Source organism: Nerophis ophidion, linkage group LG27 (assembly GCF_033978795.1).
Source record: "Nerophis ophidion isolate RoL-2023_Sa linkage group LG27, RoL_Noph_v1.0, whole genome shotgun sequence".
NCBI lineage: Eukaryota > Metazoa > Chordata > Actinopteri > Syngnathiformes > Syngnathidae > Nerophis > Nerophis ophidion.
In genome coordinates, this window is record NC_084637.1 from 33,001,936 (window position 1) to 33,024,509 (window position 22,574).

At 41.2% G+C, this 22,574-nt stretch overlaps 2 protein-coding genes across 5 annotated transcripts in view; one reads left to right on the forward strand and one right to left on the reverse strand.

Annotated features, from left to right (window-relative positions):
• Positions 1-13,304, forward strand: cenpl (centromere protein L). The gene is made up of 5 exons (XM_061889145.1): positions 1-90; positions 6,663-6,834; positions 6,913-7,164; positions 9,888-10,451; positions 11,785-13,304. Exons 1-5 carry the CDS (start codon positions 62-64, stop codon positions 11,857-11,859), a joined length of 1,092 nt encoding a protein of 363 aa, XP_061745129.1. The 5' UTR covers positions 1-61; the 3' UTR covers positions 11,860-13,304.
• Positions 13,299-22,574, reverse strand: part of LOC133544098 (FUN14 domain-containing protein 1) — a 21,348-nt gene continuing 12,072 nt past the window's right edge. For 2 of the 4 annotated variants that reach the window (XM_061889147.1, XM_061889149.1), the window contains exons 4-5: positions 17,908-18,036; positions 13,299-17,746 (exon numbers count right to left, since the gene is read on the reverse strand). In XM_061889147.1, coding sequence (XP_061745131.1) covers positions 17,669-17,746; positions 17,908-18,036 — 207 coding nt within the window. In that variant the 3' untranslated portion in view covers positions 13,299-17,668. Of the gene's footprint in view, positions 17,747-17,901; positions 18,037-22,574 lie in introns of all 4 variants that reach the window. The other 2 variants (XM_061889146.1, XM_061889148.1) reach the window with 1 other exon arrangement.

Below are 22,574 nucleotides of genomic sequence, written 5' to 3' on the forward strand. Positions count from 1 at the left end.
ATCATGGGAAAGCGCGCCGTTCAAATCTGTTTCCGGTTTGTTGTGTTCCGTTTCTTCCGACATGAAAAACATGGAGTCCAAGCGGAACAGGTAGAATGTTTCTACTTTTAAATCAATGTTTGTTTGCAGCGTGTCTTCAACATAATAGTTGATGTTTCGTGCCTTTACAGGTTACATCAAATACGGCCTTAAATATGTTTGTTTGTCACGTGTCAGTTTTTTTTAATCGACGTCCATCCAGGGCGTCTTTATCTGTTTTATTAAGGATTAACTGTTTTCCCTACCTATATATTTCTAAAATAGCACACAAGTGTTTTGAGTTGTAAATTGTGTAGACGAAAATGACGTTTTGTGTCAGCAAATCTTTGCATATTTGTTATTGTTTACAGCAGTGTTTTTCAACCACTGTGCCGCGGCAGACTAGTGCGGTGTTTTTCAACCACTGTACCGCGGCACACAAGTGTACCGTGAGATGTTGTCTTGTGTGCCGTGGGAGATGATGTCCATCCATCCATTGTATACCGCTTGTCCCTTTTGGGGTCGCGGAGGGTGCTGGAGCCTATCTCAGCTGCATTCGGGCGGAAGGCGACGTACACCCTGGACAAGTCGCCACCTCATCGCAGGGCCAACACAGATAGACAGACAATATTCACGCTCACATTCACACACTAGAGACCATTTAGTGTTGCCAATCAACCTATCCCCAGGTGCAAGTCTTTGGAGGAGGGAGGAGCCTATCCCCAGGTGCATGTATTTGGAGGTGGGAGGGGCCTATACCCAGGTGCATGTATTTGGAGGTGGGAGGGGCCTATCCCCAGGTGCATGTATTTGGAGGTGGGAGGGGCCTATACCCAGGTGCATGTATTTGGAGGTGGGAGGGGCCTATCCCCAGGTGCATGTATTTGGAGGTGGGAGGGGCCTATCCCCAGGTGCATGTATTTGGAGGTGGGAGGGGCCTATCCCCAGGTGCATGTATTTGGAGGTGGGAGAGGCCTATCCCCAGGTGCATGTCTTTGGGTGTGGGAGGGGCCTATCCCCAGGTGCATTTCTTTGGAGGTTGGAGGAGCCTATCCCCAGGTGCATGTCTTTGGAGGTGGAAGGGGCCTATCCCCAGGTGCATGTATTTGGAGGTGGGAGGGGCCTATCCCCAGGTGCATGTATTTGGAGGTGGGAGGGGCCTATCCCCAGGTGCATGTCTTTTGAGGTGGGAGGGGCCTGTCCCCAGGTGCATGTCTTTGGAAGTGGGAGGGGCCTATCCCCAGGTGCATGTCTTTGGAGGTGGGAGGGGCCTATCCCCAGGTGCATGTCTTTGGAGGTGGGAGGGGCCTATCCCCAGGTGCATGTCTTTTGAGGTGGGAGGGGCCTGTCCCCAGGTGCATGTCTTTGGAGGTGGGAGGGGCCTATCCCCAGGTGCATGTCTTTGGAGGTGGGAGGAAGCCAGAGTACCGGGAGGGAACTCACGCATTCACAGGGAGAACATGCACACAGAAATATCCCGACTACTCAGGACCTTCGTATTGTGAGGCACATGCACTAACCCCTGGTCCACCGTGCTGCCTGGGAGATGATGTCATTTCACCTAATTGGGTTAAACATGTTTTTTTTGCAAACCAGTAATTATAATCTGCAAATGTGCCATTATTGAGTGTCTGTGCTGTCTAGTGCAGTGTTTTTCAACCTTTTTTGAGCCAAGGCACATTTTATGCGGAGGAACACCATAAGCAGAAATCATTAAAAAAACAAAACTCAGTTGACAGTAAAAAGTCGTTGTCGCAATTTTTGGATATGACTTTAAAGCAGAACCAAGCATGCATGACTATAGCTCTTGTCTCAAAGTAGGTGTACTTTCACCACCTGTCACATCACACCCTGACTTATTTGGACTATTTTGCTGTTTTCCTGTGTGTAGTCTTTTACTTCTTGTCTTGCGCTCCTATTTTGGTGTTTTCCTGTCGCAGTTTCATGTCTTCTTTTGAGTGATATTTCCCGCATCTACTTTGTTTTTGCAATCAATAATATTTCATTTGTTTTTATCCTTCTTTGTGGGGACATTGTTGATTGCCATGTCATGTTTGGATGTCTTTGCTCCACAGTTAGTCTTTGCTGTCGTCCAGCATTCGGTTTTTGTTGACTTTGTAGCCAGTTCAGTTTTAATTTTGTTCTGCATAGCCTTCCCTAAGCTTCAATGCCTTTTCTCAGGGGCACTCACCTTTTGTTTATTTTTAATTTAAGCACTAGACACCTTTTTACCTGCACCCTGCCTACCGCTGTTCCCGACATCTACAAAGCAATTAGTTACCGGCTGCCACCTACTGTAATGGAAGAGTATTACACGGTTATTCTGCATGCTCTGGACAACACAGACACTCAACAACAACACATCATTTGCAGACTATAATCACTGATTTGAAAAAAATATTTTTAACCCACATAGATGAAATTAGATCATCTCCCGCAGCACAGCAGACCGTATCTCATTGCACACAGTAGCTAACCAAAAATAAGCAAAAGGCGAGTGCCGCTAAGAAAAGACATTGAAGCAAAAACGAAACTAAAACTGAACTGGCTTCAAAGTAAGCAAAAACAGAATGCTGGACGACAAGCAAAGACTTTTAATGTGCGGAGCAGACGGCGTCCACAAAGTACATCCGTACATGACATGACGATCAACAATTCCCACACGAAGAAGGATTGCGTCAGCACAACATAAATAGTCTTGATTGGGAAAACAAAGTAGATGCGGGGAATGGCGTTCAAGGAAGACATGAAACTCCTACAGGAAAATACCAACAAAAGAGGAAAAGACACCAAAATAGGAGCACAAGACAAGAAGTAAAACACTACACACAGGAAAACAGCAAAAAACTCCAAATAAGTTACAGCGTGATGTGACAGGTGGTGACAGTACACCTACTTTGAGACAAGAGCTACAGTCATGCATGCTTGCTTATGCTCTGAATTCATATCCAACAATTGCGAGAACAACTTTTTATTGTCAATATCGGCTACTGAGTTAAATTATTTTATGTTTTCTGCTAGCGGTGTGCCTCAGAATTTTTTCAGTGAAAAAATGGTGTCTTGGCTCAGAAAAGGTTGAAAATGACTGTTTTACAGCAGTGCTTTATCTCTGTCGACCATTTGTGTCTTTTGAGCAGGACGTGAGATGCCATCAGGGGCCAGAAATGGTAACTTTTCTCCTCGATTGACCGTTCCAGACAGTTTGATCTAAGCTGATGTTTTTGTTGTTGAAGGAGTTGCTTTTTGCATCATTTGTATTGCGAACGAGTCGAGAATGTCCGGTGTGGAACATTGTTGTTGCATTTGTGTTTTGACAATCAGGCACGTGCACAGAGATTTTCAGGGCCGGGGGGCTCAAGCCCGAAGAAAATTGCACTTGTCACGAAAAATGTTCGATTCGATTAAAAGCAGTTAAATGTAGATTGTTACTGTAAGTTATTAATGCTATCTGTAAACGAAACACGGAAGTGAAGCTCCAACCAACTTTCAGCAGGCTTTTGCTCCAGCGAAGACGGCTCAGGGCGAAAATTTGTCTTTTCTTGTCGGGAGAACGACTTGCATTAGCTTTGGCCCTAGCATTTCCATATTGTACACTTCTCTTTGTCCATTTCTGTTCGCTATTTTCCCTCTTGGGGCTCAGCAGTGACCAGTGAACGCAGTCATATTTTGTGACGCTACAACAGTGGTTCTCAACCTTTTTTCAGTCATGTACCCTTTGTGAACATTTCTTTTATTCAAGTACCCCCTAGTCAGAGCAAAGCATTTTTGGTTGAAAAAAAGAGATAAAAAAGTAAAATACAACACTATGTCATCAGTGTCTGATTTATTTAAATTGTATAACAGTGCAAAATATTGCTCATTTGTAGTGGTCTTTCTTGAACTATTTGGAAAAAAATATATGAAAATAACTAAAAACTTGTTGACAAAAAAACAAGTGATTCAATTATAAATAAAGATTTCTACCTAGTGTGTGAATGTTGTCTGTCTATCTGTGTTGGCCCTGTGATGAGGTGGCGACTTGTCCAGGGTGTACCCCGCCTTCCGCCCGATTGTAGCTGAGATAGGCGCCAGCGACCCCAAAAGGGAATAAGCGGTAGAAAATGGATGGATGGATGGATGGATGGATGGATCAATAATTGATTGATTTTGTACAGCATGTTAAATCTTGTGCTGTTTTGTCATTAAAGGTTTTTCACCTAAAAGCTACCAAAGGCTGCTAAAAAGGCAAAAGAAGCCCGTTTCATTGTTTGAAGAAATAGTTGCAAACTAAAGGAAAAAAAATAATGACAGTCTGGTCTTTTGAGTGAAATCCAGAAGCCATACAGTATTCAGCATTGGTACATTCTTTCAAGTGTGGGATAAGCACAGCTAAAAAAAGAAAAAAAAAACAAGCAGAACACTTGACAGGAATTGTTTTGCTACAAAAAGACTTCCATATTTAAACAATTAGGCGGAATTGATGACAGAATCAAGGTTATTTTTAAATGAATATTAAAAACAGTACAGAAAGGGCACTAACAGTGCTTCACTTTTTCCACATTTTATGTTATAGCCTTATTCAAAAATGTAATACGTACATTTTTTACCTCAAAATTCTACACACAATACCCCACACTTGCCAACCTTGAGACCTCCAATTTCAGGGGGTGGGGGCGTGGGCGGGGCGTGATCAGGGCAAGGTTAAGAGGGGAGGGGTATATTTACAGCTATAATTCACCAAGTCAAGTATTTCATATATATATAAATATATATATAAGAAATACTTGACTTTCAGTGAATTCTAGATATATATATACATGTATTTATTTTATTATATTTATTTATAAATAAGAGAAATACTTGAATTTCAGTGTTCATTTATCTACACATTTACACACACAACACTCATCTACTCATTGTTGAGTTAAGGGTTGAATTGTCCATCCTTGTTCTATTCTCTGTCACTATTTTTCTAACCATTTTTGTAAAAATGCTGTATCTTGCTCGTTCTTCTGCTTCGTCTCCTTGTGTGCGCAGCCGTAGCTGTTATTATCACATATGCATGTAGAATAGATGGCAATATTGTCCTCTTTAAGAATGTCACAACATTGCTGTTTATGACAGACAAACTGCTTTACGGTAGACGAAAACGTGACTGCTGTTGTTGTGTGTTGTTACCGCGCTGGGAGGACGTTAATGAAACGGCTTAACAATAAACCCACATAAGAAACCAAAAACTCGCCCTCGATCATTCTACAGTTCTAACGTCATTGGGCAGACACGCTGTTTATATCGTGGGAAAGCGGACGTGAAAACAGGCTGTCGACACGTCACTCAGGTCCGCATGGAGCTGGAGGGGGTGTGGCCTCCCGCTCCGCCTGAATTTCGGGAGAAAATTTGTCCGGGGAGGTTTTCCAAAGAGGCGCTGAATTTCAGGAGTCTCCCGGAAAATCCGGGAGGGTTGACAAGTATGCAAATACCCCATAATGACAAAGTGAATGTTTTTTTGGGGGGTTTGTAATTTTTGCAAACGTACTCCGAATAAAAGATCAGAAAGGAAACATGCAATCCAGCAATCTGTGCATGTGCCTGTTGACAATGCAAGTGTGAGCGCTTGATCATTTCTACATTTCTTATAGTCTGAAGTAGGGATGCACCGAAATGAAAATTTGTGGCCGAAGCCGAATAAAACTTAAACGCTTGGCCGAAGGCCGAATACCGAATAATGAATGCAGTTTTTCACAATTTTTTTAATATTGCATAAATAGCCTAGAATAAATATTTAGACATGTTTTTCAAATAAAGTAATTTTTTATTGAATACTGACTTTTTTTTAAATATTCCAGTAGCCTTTGCTTTTCAAAAAAAGCACAAAGTTTTTCATTTATATTAGGCCTTCAAACAAAACATGCATTCCTCCAAAAAATAAAGTGCATTAAAGTGGATAAACCCACAACAAATGAATTATTATCCTTTTGGCAAAAGTCTGCTTAGCCACAGTAGATATGCTAATAATGTAAACAGAAGGCTCAAGTAAATCTCAATTAAGTGTGTGCTTGTAACCTCATACACTTATACAGGTAGCCTACACAACAGGCTAATAATGTAAACAGAGGCCCCATTAAATCTCAATAAGTGTGTGCTTGTAACCTCATACACTTATACAGGTAGCCTACATACATACATACATACATACATACATACATACATACACTTATACAGGTAGCCTACACAACAGGCTAATAATGTAAACAGAGGCCCCATTAAATCTCAATAAGTGTGTGCTTGTAACCTCATACACTTATACAGGTAGCCTACATACATACATACATACATACATACATACATACATACACTTATACAGGTAGCCTACACAACAGGCTAATAATGTAAACAGAGGCCCCACTAAATCTCAATAAGTGTGTGCTTGTAACCTCATACACTTATACAGGTACACAACATATCCCAACGTCACCGCACGTTGGTTGATTGCGTCATTGCGTCAAAAAATTGCGTCACACGGCACTATTCGGCCTTGTTCTTAACTCATTCCACCGAAGGCCGAATGTGGCTTTTTTTGCCATATTCGGCCGAATATATTCGGTTACCGATTAATCGGTGCATCCCTAGTCTGAAGTGACATGGTGAACGTGTGTGGTTTTTAGCGCACCAAAGACCCCCCTGAACAGTGCCGCCCAGAGGAGGAGTAAAAGCAGGAGCTACCGGCAGTCATACCGCAGCTGCTTGGGTGCGGCGTCACGTCTGTGTTTGACCCCGGCCATGACGTCACGGCGCCTCAACACCAACAGAAAAGCACCGGAGTTGCTCAACATCGCTGTGAGCCAAAACAAGCCATTGCCGCGTCTCGCTTGACGAGACCGGTCCTCATATAATCCTCCTCTGCGCTCGCCACAGGAGCGGGTGGACGCCCAGCAGCTGGCTTCGCTGATGAGGACGGAGTGGCAGCTGTCCTACGTCACGCCCCTCTACCAGTTCCGCTACACCCAACTGAAGAGCTACGCCAGGCAGCTCTCCGCGTATCTGACTGCAGAGAAACAGCAAGGCCTGGCGGTGGGGGCGGATGTCAGCCTGAGCTACAGAGTCACCTTCTCCGTGGTTCACGGGATGACCCAGACTGAAGTTGATGCCGAGACCGTCTTAATACAGGTGATCATGACACTTTTTAAGTAGGAGTGTGCTGATCCAGTATCGATCAGTACTGGGTGATTCTTGTGAGAAAGTATCCTGAGTGATGGCGATCAGTGTTTCCCCCACGAAATGTTAGTTAAGGTGGAGACTCTCCGGGGGGAGGGTGGGTGTAACTTGGCCTGTCTCCACCTCGTCACTGCCACCAAAGCCTAGAGGGGGCAATAGACTACAAACTGTGGTGAAGTAGGCCGGCTTCGTCGCATGAAGAAGCCGACAACTTCTGGTTGTGTTTTCCGCTCCATTTGCTGAATGGCGATATACGATATATATCTCAATTATTTCCGTAAAGTAAAAACAAAACAGTCTTAGTTACCTGAGATACTAAAATAATGACTCACAAAGTCAAATTAATGACTTAGTGTAAGTAAGCGTTTGCAATAAGCGTTTGAAAAAAAGAGTTAAAAGCGGGGCCACATGCTGACATATGCACAACTTATTATGCTTAATTTATTACAGCATTTGGGAAGCCTGTAGTGGATTTTTATTATGTAAATGTTATATTTGTATCAACATGTGATAGCAGGGACCCTGCCATGCAAAACTAGGCTGCTATATTACTAATTATTAATGTATCTATAGCTGAAAAAAAAAGTAATAGGAAAGACTATTCATCCCTGAACACCATGGAGTTCATGTAGGCTTTATGATGCACTTACATTATTATATACACTCAGAGACAGAAACTCTTCATTGAACATAATGTCCTTTTTTGCTGCTTCAACACAGAAAAAGGTAAAGTGAAATAACTTTGTTGTTAACTGTATGTCAATAAAGCTTGTCTTTCTCTCAGACAGGGCTTTACTGTCGTAACACGCACACACCGCACCGTGAGCTAGCATTACGCTGATAGCTAATTAGCCTTCACATCAAGGACTGCGAGCTGAGCTGCCGCTTATATTTTTTAGAATGTCAACGGGCTAATAGTGATGTTAGTAGTAGTTGACTGGGAGGTGTTTATCATCATTTGGGGAGTCTGCTGCCTTACCTGCTAAAACACCTTTCTGCTCACTCCAGGTTACATGCAGCCCCGATATTCACTGCCGATTGGCTGTTACCACTCTGCGTGTAACCAATCAGATGGTTGTGTGGGCGGGACAATGCTGGGTGCTGCAGAGACATACTGACAGAGGCAGAGGCATAACTAAGCAGAGCAGCTTAAGACTTTTTTTGTTAAGACTTATAGTGTAGGCAGTGGCTCTTTGTTGTTAAGGCGACCAATAACTTTGGGTTATAGGTGACTTTGTATAATATTATTATTATTAGTAGTAGTTTTAAATGTCAGTTTTATGTCATTACATTTTTACTATCATGTTTTTTCTTCCAACATATACAATTATTTGAAAATACATCACTTTTTCAGATCTAAACAGACACGTTAGGTACACAAGGTATCAGGTGAACCAGCCTGAATTTTACTTGGTATCAGATTGAAACGACAATTAGCGGTATCGCACATCGCTAGTGCCGATTCAACTGGTGGTATCAGTCTGTGATCGATATGAGAGTGATTACATCAATACTTTTGTCTTCTCAAAATCTTTTGTTTGTTTTTGATGACGTTCACAAACTCACAGGAGAACTTTGAAGACAAAAACCAAATGATTTAAATCAGTAGTTTGTACGTACTAAAAGAGAATAAGGAAGTTTGTAGTTAAAATATTATGTTGGTGTTTAACTGCCAACAGCACTCACCATTAGGGATGCACCGATTAATCGGTAACCGAATATATTCGGCCGAATATGGCAAAAAAGCCACATTCGGCCTTCGGTGGAATGAGTTAAAAACAAGGCCGAATAGTGACGCAATTTTTTGACGCGGTGACGTTGGGATATGTTGTGTACCTGTATAAGTGTATGAGGTTACAAGCACACACTTATTGAGATTTAGTGGGGCCTCTGTTTACATTATTAGCCTGTTGTGTAGGCTACCTGTATAAGTGTATGAGGTCACATTGGGATATGTTGTGTACCTGTATAAGTGTATGAGGTCACATTGGGATATGTTGTGTACCTGTATAAGTGTATGAGGTCACATTGGGATATGTTGTGTACCTGTATAAGTGTATGAGGTCACATTGGGATATGTTGTGTACCTGTATAAGTGTATGAGGTTACAAGCACACACTTATTGAGATTTACTTGAGCCTTCTGTTTACATTATTAGCATATCTACTGTGGCTAAGCAGACTTTTGCCAAAAGGACAATAATTCATTTGTTGTGGGTTTATCCACTTTAAGGCACTTTATTTTTTTTTGGAATGCATGTTTTGTTTGAAGGCCTAATATAAATGAAAAACTTTGTGCTTTTTTTGAAAAGCAAAGGCTACTGGAATATTAGAAAAATGTCAATATTCAATAGAAAATTACTTTATTTGAAAAACATGTCTAAATATTTATTCTAGGCTATTTATGCAATATCAAAAAAATTGTGAAAAACTGCATTCATTATTCGGCCAAGCGTTTAAATTTTATTCGGCTTCGGCCACAAATTTTCATTTCGGTGCATCCCTACTCACCATAAATAAGTTTAAAAACACAAAAAGGTACAGTTGATACGTGTGATCGGTGTTGGTATCAGCCAATCTCATGGGTGGCGGGCATTGGCAACATAAAACCCTGATATCTTTACTTACATCTTTACTTTTTATTGGAGATGCTCAGTCTTTTCCATTCCTCCGCAGATTTACTGCAAGCCCCTGTTTGCCAGGCAGGACGAGCCCCCCAAGGAAACGTGGAAAGGCTGGCTCACTTGCATCAACGGCAGCCAGGACTACATCAACTCTCTTCCCAAGGACTTGACCTGCCTGCCGCTGTTTGGCAGCAGCAAGACCGAGGCGCTCACCGCCTCCGTCAAATCCTGGTTCCAGAAGAGCTTTGACTGCTGCTTCGCCCCGTTGGAGATCAGCCACACAAGCCTGCAGTGGCTGGTGGCGCTGTGGACCAACTGCCACGCAGAGTCCGATACCAAGCAGCTCCAAATGGTGTGGACTCTCCCGGTGGTGCCGGCGCTGCAGGTCACTTACGCTGTGGACCCGGCGGACGCCTGGCGGCTGTGGTGCAGTGTGAGGTCAGATCCGCAGGACAGGACGACCCAACCTGACGTCATCGACATCGAGGAGGTGATGAGGCTGATGAAGGGACTCATGTGCCACTTCTACCGACACTTCAGGGTGGACCTGTCGGCCGGGACCTTGACTCAGGTGTCCACGGCACTGGGAGGAGCCAAATGTAGCGGGAAGATTAAGGTACCGTCATCTGAGACCGGATGTAAACTACAAAACCCGTTTCCATATGAGTTGGGAAATTGTGTTAGAAGTAAATATAAACAGAATGCAATGATTGCAAGTCCTTTTCAACCCATATTCAGTTGAATATGCTACAAAGACAACATATTTGATGTTCAAACTCATAAACTTTATTTTTTTTTGCAAATAATTAACTTTTAACAAAGCCACGCAGTTGTAACACGTGCAGAATGTGGTTTGGCATTGTCTTGCTGAAATAAGCAGGGGCGTTCATGAAAAAGACGGCGCTTAGATGGCAGCATATGTTGTTCCAAAACCTGTATGTACCTTTCAGGATTAATGGTGCCTTCACAGATGTGTAAGTTACCCATGCCTTGGGCACTAATGCACCCCCATACCATCACACATGCTGGCTTTTCAACTTTGCGTCGATAACAGTCTGGATGGTTCGGATGACACCATGTCGAATATTTCCAAAAACTATTTGAAATGTGGACTCGTCAGACCACAGAACACTTTTCCACTTTGCATCAGTCCAGAGAAGCCGACGGCGTTTCTGGATGTTGTTGATAAATGGCTTTCGCTTTGCATAGTAGAGCTTTAATTTGCACTTAAAGATGTAGCGACAAACTGTATTTAGTGACAGTGGTTTTCTGAAGTGTTCCTGAGCCCATGTGGTGATATCCTTTAGAGATTGATGTCGGTTTTTTATACAGTGCAATCTAAGGGACTGAAGGTCACGGTCATTCAATGTTGGTTTCCGGCCATGCCGCTTACGTGGAGTGATTTCTCCAGATTCTCTGAACCTTTTGATGATATTATGGAGCGTAGATGTTGAAATCCCTAAATTTCTTGCAATTGCACTTTGAGAAAGGTTGTTCTTAAACTGTTTGACTATTTGCTCACGCAGTTGTGGACAAAGGGGTGTACCTCGCCCCATCCTTTCTTGGGAAAGACTGAGCATTTTTTGGGAAGCTGTTTTTATACCCAATCATGGCACCCACCTGTTCCCAATTAGCCTGCACACCTGTGGGATGTTCCAAATAAGTGTTTGATGAGCATTCCTCAACTTTATCAGTATTTATTGCCACCTTTCCCAACTTCTTTGTCACATGTTGCTGGCATCAAATTCTAAAGTTAATGATTATTTGCAAATGTATGAGTTTGAACATCAAATATGTTGTCTTTGTAGCATATTCAACTGAATATGGGTTGAAAAGGATTTGCAAATCATTGTATTCTGTTTATATTTACATCTAACACAATTTCCCAACTCATATGGAAACGGGGTTTGAATCTCTCTTTGCATTGTTGACGTGTGCTTTGGTTTCAGTTCTTCAACAGCAACTACATGACGGCTATGCTGACGCTGCTGACCGAGTGCGCCCTCCTCAAGATGCCCATTTGAAGAAAGCTGCAGGTGGTCAAATAAATCAGGTCTTATGTTGAAGGGGAACTGGAATTTTGTCCATCATCCAGAGATTATAAACAGTGAAAAACTGCTAGTACAAGGCAGCTAACGACGCCGGTAATACGATTAGTCTATTCCACTTAAAAACGGCACCGACGCTCCATTTACTTGCCATCACCTGCATGTTATCCAAGCTAAGAGCTAACACAGAGGAACTACTTTTCTGGTATAGTGACTCAGGTTGTTTAATAAAATCCATCCTCACCCAAATAGGGATTCTTATTTATTCCGATTCTAAATAATCATTTTTCTAATATATATATACTTTTCTTTTTAAGAATCAGTTTCAGAGACGTTTTTAGGCCATCTCCAGGCTTACTGGCTGTGTGTATACTTAACCTCTTTCAAAAAAGCTATTATAATTCATTCTTCATTTGAATGAAACATGTTTAAATGATTCAATCGAGTATCTTGTACAACTTCCGACATGTCTAACGGTTCGAGCCGAGGTGCCCAAACTTGACTGACACATCAAAGGATGCAGGGGCCATTTGGGTAAGTTTAACATTTAAAACCAGTCCAATATATATTTTTTTCCAAAACAATAGAAAGGGAAATTTAGATAGAAATTTCATGTGAATGCAGAGGAGCCAAAGTTGAACTGAAAGCCTAAAAGTTAGCGCACGAGACACAAGTCACAAAACATATGAGCTACGAAAAAAGCCAGCATGCTTACAGTACTATGCTAATATTAGCATTTGTCAAATACCAAGATATGACACTGAGGTGTAAACCATCTAAATTAGCTTGTAAAACTAGCATGTTAAGTACCTAAATATATAACTCCGAGGTTTGTACCTAGAAATGTGTTTATTAGCCTGCTAACGCTAACATGCATCCAGTATGACTGAGGTGACTGCCTTCAAAATTAGTTAAATTTTTTTTTTAAATAAACAGCTATTATTTTTCAAGTAACAAAATATTTGAGACTGAGGTGTTTACCTGCAAAATGAGCAACAAAAAAGCTGCAATTCCAATGTTGTCCATGTTCCACGGGTCATTGAAGAATGAGCTAAGAACCACAAATGGCCCCCAGGCCGCACTTTGGACAACTTTCAATTAGACCTTTTCCAAAAAAGCCAACCAGTATTAAAACTATTCATGTCTGGGAGTGACAATTCCCTCTCACCATCGAAAAAGTGAGTCCCAAGAATGGGAATTTATCAAGACTGGCATTGAACCGCCATTAGCGCGGCCCACCCACCACTACTGTGATGCTGCCACTCAAACAGGAAGTAGCCTGTTCCCAAACTATAGCATCCTCCAGTAATATTCACTTTTTTTTTTTTGGGCCTAAAACCTGCTTGTACAGAACTGTAAAGTCATTTGTGTTGTTATTCTGTATTATTTCTTGTTCTGTAATAAAAACAAAAGTATTTTTACTCCTTGTCAACAGAATTTATTTTCTTGGTCTTTACAAATGTCAACAACCAACCCGCATGATTTTTTTGTTGAATCCAGACAATTTCGCAAAGTCCATTCCATCCATCCATCCATCATCTTCCACTTATCCGAGGTCGGGTCGCGGGGGCAGCAGCCTAAGCAGGGAAACCCAGACTTCCCTCTTCCCAGCCACTTCGTCTAGCTCTTCCCGGGGGATCCCGAGGCGTTCCCAGTCCAGTCAGGAGACATAGTCTTCCCAACGTGTCCTGGGTCTTCCCCGTGGCCTCCTACCGGTTGGACGTGCCCTAAACACCTCCCTAGGGAGGCGTTCATGTGGCTTCCTGACCAGATGCCCGAACCACCTCATCTGGCTCCTCTCCATGTGGAGGAGCAGCGGCTTTACTTTGAGTTCCTCCCGGATGGCAGAGCTTCTCACCCTATCTCTAAGGGAGAGACCCAAACTCATTTGGGCCGCTTGTACCCGTGATCTTATCCTTTCGGTCATGACCCAAAGCTCATGACCATAGGTGAGGATGGGAACGTAGATCGACCGGTAAATTGAGAGCTTTGCCTTCCGGCTCAGCTCCTTCTTCACCACAACGGATCGATACAACGTCCGCATTACTGAAGACGCCGCACCGATCCGCCTGTCGATCTCACCATCCACTCTTCCCTCACTCGTGAACAAGACTCCTAGGTACTTGAACTCCTCCACTTGGGGCAGGGTCTCCTCCCCAACCCGGAGATGGCATTCCACCCTTTTCCGGGCGAGAACCAAGGACTCGGACTTGGAGGTGCTGATTCTCATTCCGGTCGCTTCACACTCGGCTGCGAACCGATCCAGTGAGAGCTGAAGATCCCGGTCAGATGAAGCCATCAGGACCACATCATCTGCTAAAAGCAGAGACCTAATCCTGCGGTCACCAAACCAGATCCCCTCAACGCCTTGACTGCGCCTAGAAATTCTGTCCATAAAAGTTATGAACAGAATCGCAAACTTCGCAAAGTAAAAAACTAAATTTCACAGATCGCAAAATACGTAAACATAATATAAGGCAACAATAAAATAGGGCAGGGGTAGGGAACCTATGGCTCTAGAACCAGATGTGGCTCTTTTGATGACTGAATCTGGCTCTTAGATCAATCTTAGCTGACATTGCTTAACACGATAATTATGAATAATTCCGCTGGTAAACACGATGTTAAAAATAACGTTAAAAATATAAAACATTCTCATGCATTTTAATCCATCTGTGTTTTCTACGTCACCTGTTCAATAAATAATGTTATAAAAAATAATTATTGACTTATTACACTCTAAAAATGTTGGTCTTACTTAAACAATGCACACATTTAGTTGAATTTAGTGTGAAAAAATATAATATGGCTCTCAAGGAAATACGTTTTCAAATATTTGGCTTTCATGGCTCTCTCAGCAAAAAAGGTTCCCGACCCCTGAAAGAGGGTGTTATTAGCAAAGTGACCAGCGCTGGTGTGCATGAGGGATCCTGGCCAGATTCCCATTCTGCCATCACTGCATGGAGATATTTGAAGGGTAAAGAAATAAATACATGTCATGGTTGGCACACTTCAAACTATTACTAATGACAATTCTGATCATGTTTGATGGCGATACCAAGTCCAGTGCAGCTTAGAACTTGTTTCCATTCAACCATCAGTGCAGTCGTCTCCAAACACATGAAACAACTAAAGATTGGTGAGGTAATCCACAAAAGTACATCATGGGAAATAACAGCAGCTGACAACTGGATATTGCTAACATAGGTCAGTGGTTCTCAAATGGGGGTACTTGAAGGTTTTTGATTGATTGATACTTTTATTGATAGATTGCACAGTACAGTACATATTCCGTACAATTGACCACTAAATGGTAACACCCCAATAAGTTTTTCAACTTGTTTAAGTCGGGGTCCACGTTAATCAATTCATGGTATGCCAAGGGGTACGTGAATTTTTTTTTTTAAATATTCTAAAAACAGCAACAATTTAAAAATCCTTTATAAATATATTTATTGATTAATACCGTATTTCCTTGAATTGCCGCCGGGGAGCTAATTAATTTAAAACCTCTTCTCACTCCGGCACTTACCAAAGGCATGCGATAAATTTAGGCCTGCGCTTATACATTTGAGTATGATGTAAGGATACCATCATGAAATGCACATTTAATTAAAAAAAATGATATTATGGTCTTACCTTTACTTATAAATGAAGTCCATGCGCAGCTCCTTCTGATCAAAAGCATCGATAACTTGTTTATAGAAGTCTTCCTTATCTTTCTTCAGTTTTAAAAGTCTCTCTGTCTCGATGGAGATCTTCCTTTATTACCTCCTGCTTCGATTGAAAGTCCAGTTTAGAAAACTGTTTTATTTTAGATATGTAATCCTCCATGTTAAAAGTGCAAGCGAGAGGAAAAAATAAAGGATCGCTGCTCACTCTTGCTGCTTGTTGTCACTTCTTCTGCGGCCGAGTAGTCGCAAGAAGGATCACTAGCGCCCTCTATCACCAGGAGGCGGGAGTCATTTAATGACTCATATTTGACACACACAGCTACGGTATATTAATAAAACATAGATGCCTACTGTTCTTTTTAGCATATTCAATAGCTTGGACCTTAAATCCTACTGAATAGCTCTTAATCTTCTTCCCTTTATGCGATTTCAAATGATTGAAATCAGCCTCCTCCATTTTGAAAATGATGACAGGTGACGTGACGAGTTTGACCCGGTGGGAATTCTAGGCATATGCTAATTATTTGGCGAAACGAGTTTGACCCGGCGGAAATTCTAGACATGCGCTAATAAAAATAATATTTTGTGAAACGAGTTTGACCCGGCAGTAATTCTAGGCAGGCACATACTATATACCCGGCAGCAATACAAGGAAATACTGTAGTCCAACAAAATATGAATGTAAGTTCATAAAGTGTGAAAAGAAATGCAACAATGCAATATTCAGTGTTGACAGCTAGATTTTTTGTGGACATGTTCCATAAATATTGATGTTAAAGATTACTTTTTTTGTGAAGAAATGTTTAGAATTAAGGTCATGAATCCAGATGGATCTCTATTACAATCCCCAAAGAGGGCACTTTAAGTTGATGATTACTTCTATGTGTAGAAATCTTTATTTATAATTGAATCACTTGTTTATTTTTCAACAAGTTTTTAATTATTTGTATATCTTTTATTCCAAATAGTTCAAGGAAGACCACTACAGATGAGCAATATTTTGCACTGTAATATAATTTAATAAATCATAAACTGATGACATACTGCTGTATTTTACTTCTTTATCTCTTTTTTCCAACCAAAAATGCTTTGCTCTGATTAGGGCAGGGGTGTCCAAACTTTTTCCACAGAGGGCCGCACACGGAAAAAATGTAAGCATGTGGGGGCCATTTTGATATTTTTCATTTTCAAACCACAACAAAATATATGGATTTTTTTTTTAACCTTTAGGGTTCCCGGGGACCATAAAGGGTCTCAGTTTTTAAAATGTTAAAAATAAATCAAATTATTATTATTTTTTATTTAATGCTTACAGTAAATGTCTATATCAACTAGTTAAAAAAAAGGTTTCCTGTCAAAGACAACAAATATGCAGTATTTAGATAATTAGTACTTTATTGATTCCTTCAGGAGAGTTCCTTTATTTAGCAATTAAAGTCCTCAAAGATCAATAATGCAGGACATCATTGATTTTAATTAATATTTTTGAGTAATCACAGTGAAAATAAATAAAATCCTACTAAATATATTTGAGATCTGCAAGGTCCCCCACTCATAAAGTAATACACTTTAATTTTTTTATTTTTAACACTTAAATTACGAGATCTACTTCAGATATATGTGTCGATTTTACGTTTGAACTATTATTTTGTTTGTTTTATGCTCTTTTGTCACATTAAACTTTTGTTTTTATACAGGGCAACCGCACAATGTATGCAATATTTTTTACACAAACATTTTAAAGTGACATTTTTTAAGTAATAATTCATTATAACATAGATTTTTTTTTTTTGGAGCAATAGCAAAAAAAATAAAAATTAACAAAGACAAGAAAAAAAGCAGCTTTGTGTCAGCATTGCAACTTTTTCTCGTTAGATTTTACCTCATTCCATTGTTTATTTATTTATTTTTGCAGTATCTATTTTGCAATTTTTGCAGAATGTGTGGCGGGCAGGTAAACAATTAACCGGGGGCCATTTGTACTTTGGACACCTCTGGATTAGGGGGTACTTGAATTAAAAAAATATTCACTGAAAAAAGGCTGAGAACCACTGACCTAGGTCACTGATGGGGATGAAAGCCATCCACGTCATGATTGAATTGAGTAGTTTTTAGGAGGCCAAACCCAGGAAGAATCCTCCCACGAAGCCACTGGACAAGACGATGTTCCTCTTGATGAAATCGGTGGCCTGCATGATTAGGGAGAGAGCAGGTGACAAATTATCAGAACTAAACTGAAGAGAATGTTGTATGGTTCAGATGGAGGGTGCACTGCATGCATTAGTCCACTAGGGTGCAGTGTTTTCTAGCAAATAAATAGGTAGTATTTTTTTTTTCCTGATACCTTTACCTCCTCAATAAATGTGTTGAATTCAGGTGCTGCTTTGTTGGCTTTCTTCTTCAGGTGTTTCTTTGCTTTGTTCACATCCTTCTCCACTTTCTTCCAGTCCACCTGCACGTAGCCGCTGTGGTTGGCAACCTGAGGGAATGAAGCGGACACAAAAAACAAAACAGATCTTGATCAAAGCAACATTCCCTTTAGAGGTGGGAGTCGGGCTAAGTGACTGGGATGGCGGAAGCCGGGATCGAACCTGGAACCCTCAAGTTGCTGGCAGGGCCGCCCCACATTAGACATGAAAAACATTGACGTAGCCCACAGGAAGTTGCATCATTCACCTCTCAAGCCGGTCATGGGGAGGCCAGAAGTATCTTCACTAATTTATCTTCATGTATATTTGATGATGTACTTGGGAGGTAGGGGGTCATAGTCCTAGTACTTGGGGGGTTTATGGGGGGCATAGTCCTAGTACTTGGAAGGTAGGGGGGGCATAGTCCTAGTACTTGGGGGGTTTATGGGGGGCATAGTCCTAGTACTTGGAAGGTAGGGGGGGCATAGTCCTAGTACTTGGGGGGCTAGGGGGGCATAATCCTAGTACTTGGGGGGTAGGGGGGCATAGTCCTAGTACTTGGAAGGTAGGGGGGCATAGTCCTAGTACTTGGGGGGTTCATGGGGGGCATAGTCCTAGTACTTGGGGGGGTTTATGGGGGGCATAGTCCTAGTACTTGGAAGGTAGGGGGGGCATAGTCCTAGTACTTGGGGGATGGGGGGGCATAGTCCTAGTACTTGGGGGATGGGGGGGCATAGTCCTAGTACTTGTGGGGTAGGGGGGGCATAGTCCTAGTACTTGGGGGGGTTTATGGGGGGCATAGTCCTAGTACTTGGAAGGTAGGGGGGGCATAGTCCTAGTACTTGGGGGATGGGGGGGCATAGTCCTAGTACTTGTGGGGTAGGGGGGGCATAGTCCTAGTACTTGGGGGGGTTTATGGGGGGCATAGTCCTAGTACTTGGAAGGTAGGGGGGGGCATAGTCCTAGTACTTGGGGGATGGGGGGGCATAGTCCTAGTACTTGGGAGGTAAGGGGGGTATAGTACTAGTACTTGGAGGGTAGAGGGGGCATAGTCCTAGTACTTGGGAGGTAAGGGGGGTATAGTACTAGTACTTGGAGGGTAGAGGGGGCATAGTCCTAGTACTTGGGAGGTAGGGGGGAATAGTCCTAGTACTTGGGAGGTAGGGGGGGATAGTTCTAGTACTTGGGGGTAGTGGGGCATAGTCCTAGCACCTACATTATTTTTTGATGTTGTCTTCAAAATGATTATTTTGCTGTAGAACCACTGGACTTAGTACTTACTGTAGTCCCAGTTTGCTATTAGCATCAATGTCATGTGGCGATATTTTGTTTATATGCTGATCCTGTATTAAAATATGACTCTTGTTACTTTCCAGTCCTGTTTAGGGTTGTCCCGATGCAATAATAATATTGGTCTGATATCTGCCAACAAAACAAGTATAGGTTATAATGCTTTGCATCCAAAATATGTGATACAAGTAGTCCTGCACACATTTTACTTGTGCAAAGCTGGAGAGCCAGTTAACATCTAAATGTCCTCCAATAAGCACATGAGCTACAGGGTTCGATGCCATCAGAAAGGACAGCGCGGCCTCATCACCTACATCACAACACGGTACCGCGCTGCCCCCTAGAGCAGGGGTCACCAACGCGGGGCCCAGGTCGCCCGTAAGGACCAGATGAGTCGCCCGCTGGCCTGTTCTGAAAAAATAGCTCAAATAGCAGCACTTACCAGTGAGCTGCCTCTATTCTTTTAATTTTATTTATTTACTAGCAAGCTGGTCTCGCTTTGCTCGACATTTTTAATTCTAAGAGAGACAAAACTCAAATAGAATTTGAAAATATTTGAAAGACTTGGTCTTCACTTGTTTAAAAAAATTAATTTATTTTTTTACTTTGCTTCTTATAACTTTCAGAAAAACAATTTCAGAGAAAAAAAATACAACCTTAAAAATGATTTTAAGATTTTTAAACACATATACCTCTTCTTTCCTGACATTTTTTTTTTATTGTAAAGAATAATAAATACATTTTAATTTAATTCTTCATTTTAGCTTCTGTTTTTTCGATGAAGAATATTGGTGAAATCTTTCTTCAAACTTATGATTAAAATTCAAAAAACATATTCTGGCAAATCTAGAAAATCTTTAGAATCAAATGTAAATCTTATTTCAAAGTATTTTGAATTTCTTTTAAAATTTTTGTTCTGGAAAATCTAGAAGAAATAATGACTTGTCTTTGTTAGAAATATAGCTTGGTCCAATATGTTAGATATTCTAACAAAAGGCAGATTGGATTTTAACCTATTTAAAACATGTCATCAAAATTCTAAAATTAATCTTAATCAGGAAAAATTACTAATAATATTCCATAAATTATTTTTTCAATTTTTTCAAAAACATTCAAATTAGCTAGTTTTTATTTTCTTTTTGTCGTTTGAATTTAGAATTTTAAAGAGTCGAAATTGAAGATAAACTATGTTTAAAATGTTCATTTTCATTTTCTTCCTGTTTTCTCTCCTTTTAAAACATTCAATGAAGTGTTTTTTTCATAATTTATTCTCTCCAAAAAACATTCCGTAAAAGGAAAAAAAATGTACGACGGAATGACAGACAGAAATACCCATTTTATATATATATATATATATATATATATATATATATATATATATAGATTTATTTATTAAAGGTAAATTGAGCAAGTTGGCTATTTCTGGCAATTTATTTAAGTGTGTATCAAACTGGTAGCCCTTCACATTAATCAGTACCCAAGAAGTAACTTTTGGTTTCAAAAAGGTTGGTGACCCCTGGTCTATATGTTATAGTTATTTGAATGACTCTTACCATAATATGTTAGGTTAACATAGCAGTTGCTTATTTATGCCTCATATAACCTACACTTATTCAGCCTGTTGTTCACTATTCTTTATTTATTTTAAATTGCCTTTCAAATGTCTATTCTTGGTGTTGGGCTTTATCAAATAAATTTCCCCCAAAAATGCGACTCATACTCCAGTGCGACTTATATATGTTTTTTCCTTCTTTATTATGTATTTTTGGCCGGTGCGACGTATACTCCGGAGCGACTTATAATCCAAAAAATACGGCACTAAAAGAGCTTTGACACTATTTCCACATCACCCATTCACACACTGATGGCGAGAGCTGCCATGCACGGCCCTAACCACCACCCATCAGGAGCAATGGCAGAACGAACGTGACTGAGACGGCAGAAACTAGTGATCGAATCAGTAACCTTTAAATTGCTGGCACGGCCGTTCCACCAACCGAGCCAGGCTGGTTGGTAAAACCCGTCCTCAATGATGGTTCCCTAACAAGAGTCAGCTCTCCAGATGTCACCCTGGCAGATGCCCATGCAGCAGAGTGGTTGGCATGGTTAACGATGAACAAACTGCATTGTCAGTCAAGTGGAACCAGAAAGTCTGTTAGAGCGACAACAGCCAAAGATCCGTCCTGACTACTGCAAAGCAAACTGGTCCCCGTTCCAGAAAATTGTAATGGAGTCCCTGCCAAGGCTGACCTCTGGAAAGGTTCGGGCAAAGAAACTCTCTTTACTTAAGTTCTGAGGAAAGCGGCATCAATAGCTAGACCACTCAGACTTCATCGAACGACAAGATCCAACGCCTCACCAAAGAGCGCAACCAATTCCACTGAGATTTGGCCAACCACCCCGCAACATGCCTGGAAGAGTGCAGTGGAGTGGCAGAACAGGTAAAAAGTCCTAAAGGCCTTGCACGACCATCTGGAGAAAATTGGCGCGGAAAAAAATGTGAATGAGTCCTGGCGAACCATCAGAGGCCTCAGACCAAAAACACAAGCAGACTGGCAAGACGCTGAAAAACAAAGACCGTCACTATCTCAGCCACCAAGCCAAGGCCAAGGCTGTTTACCACGGGATTTGACAATGTGAGCAGCAGGACAAGCGGGCGGGAAAGTAGGCAGGGAGTCAAACAACATCGCCACCACATGCAGTCTGCAAGCAAGCAGGTGTTGTGCTTTGAAGAGCTAGAAATAGCCCTGAAGCAGGAGAAAGCAGCTGCTGGCCCTGACAATGTCAGACTGCACCTTCTCAAACACAAACATGCCAAAACTAACTCTTGGAATCTGTCATATCAACACTCACCTGCACCAACACACACACTCATGGCACTGAGACACTGATGAGTCTATATCAGACCTGGGCCAAGTCAGGCCCACGTTAAGTATTTCAATCTGGCCCGCCGGATGTTCCCAAATATTTTTTTTTAGATGTTTAAGATGGAAAATGTAGCTGCCATTATGATGTGAAGTCATGTTTTCTAACGACCGAAAGTCTTCAACTATACTAAGTATTTCAATGCTTGGAATCTGCGCTTTTGCATGATATACTAGTTACTATGGTCATCTAATTAGTTACTATGGTCATCTAATTAGTTACTATGGTCATCTAATTAGTTAATGTGGTCTTCTAATTAGTTACTATGGTCATCTAATGAGTTACCATGGTAATCTAATTAGTTACTATGGTCATCTAATTAGTTACTATGGTGATCTAATTAGTTACCATGGTAATCTAATTAGTTACTATGGTCATCTAATTAGTTACTATG

Excerpts from the sequence above, each read along its gene's own strand:
- cenpl (XM_061889145.1), top strand. The coding sequence starts at position 62 with ATGAAAAACATGGAGTCCAAGCGGAACAG. Across the intron at positions 91-6,662 it reads ATGGAGTCCAAGCGGAACAG|CGCACCAAAGACCCCCCTGA; the intron begins GTAGAATGTTTC and ends TGTGGTTTTTAG. Across the intron at positions 6,835-6,912 it reads CGGAGTTGCTCAACATCGCT|GAGCGGGTGGACGCCCAGCA; the intron begins GTGAGCCAAAAC and ends CGCTCGCCACAG.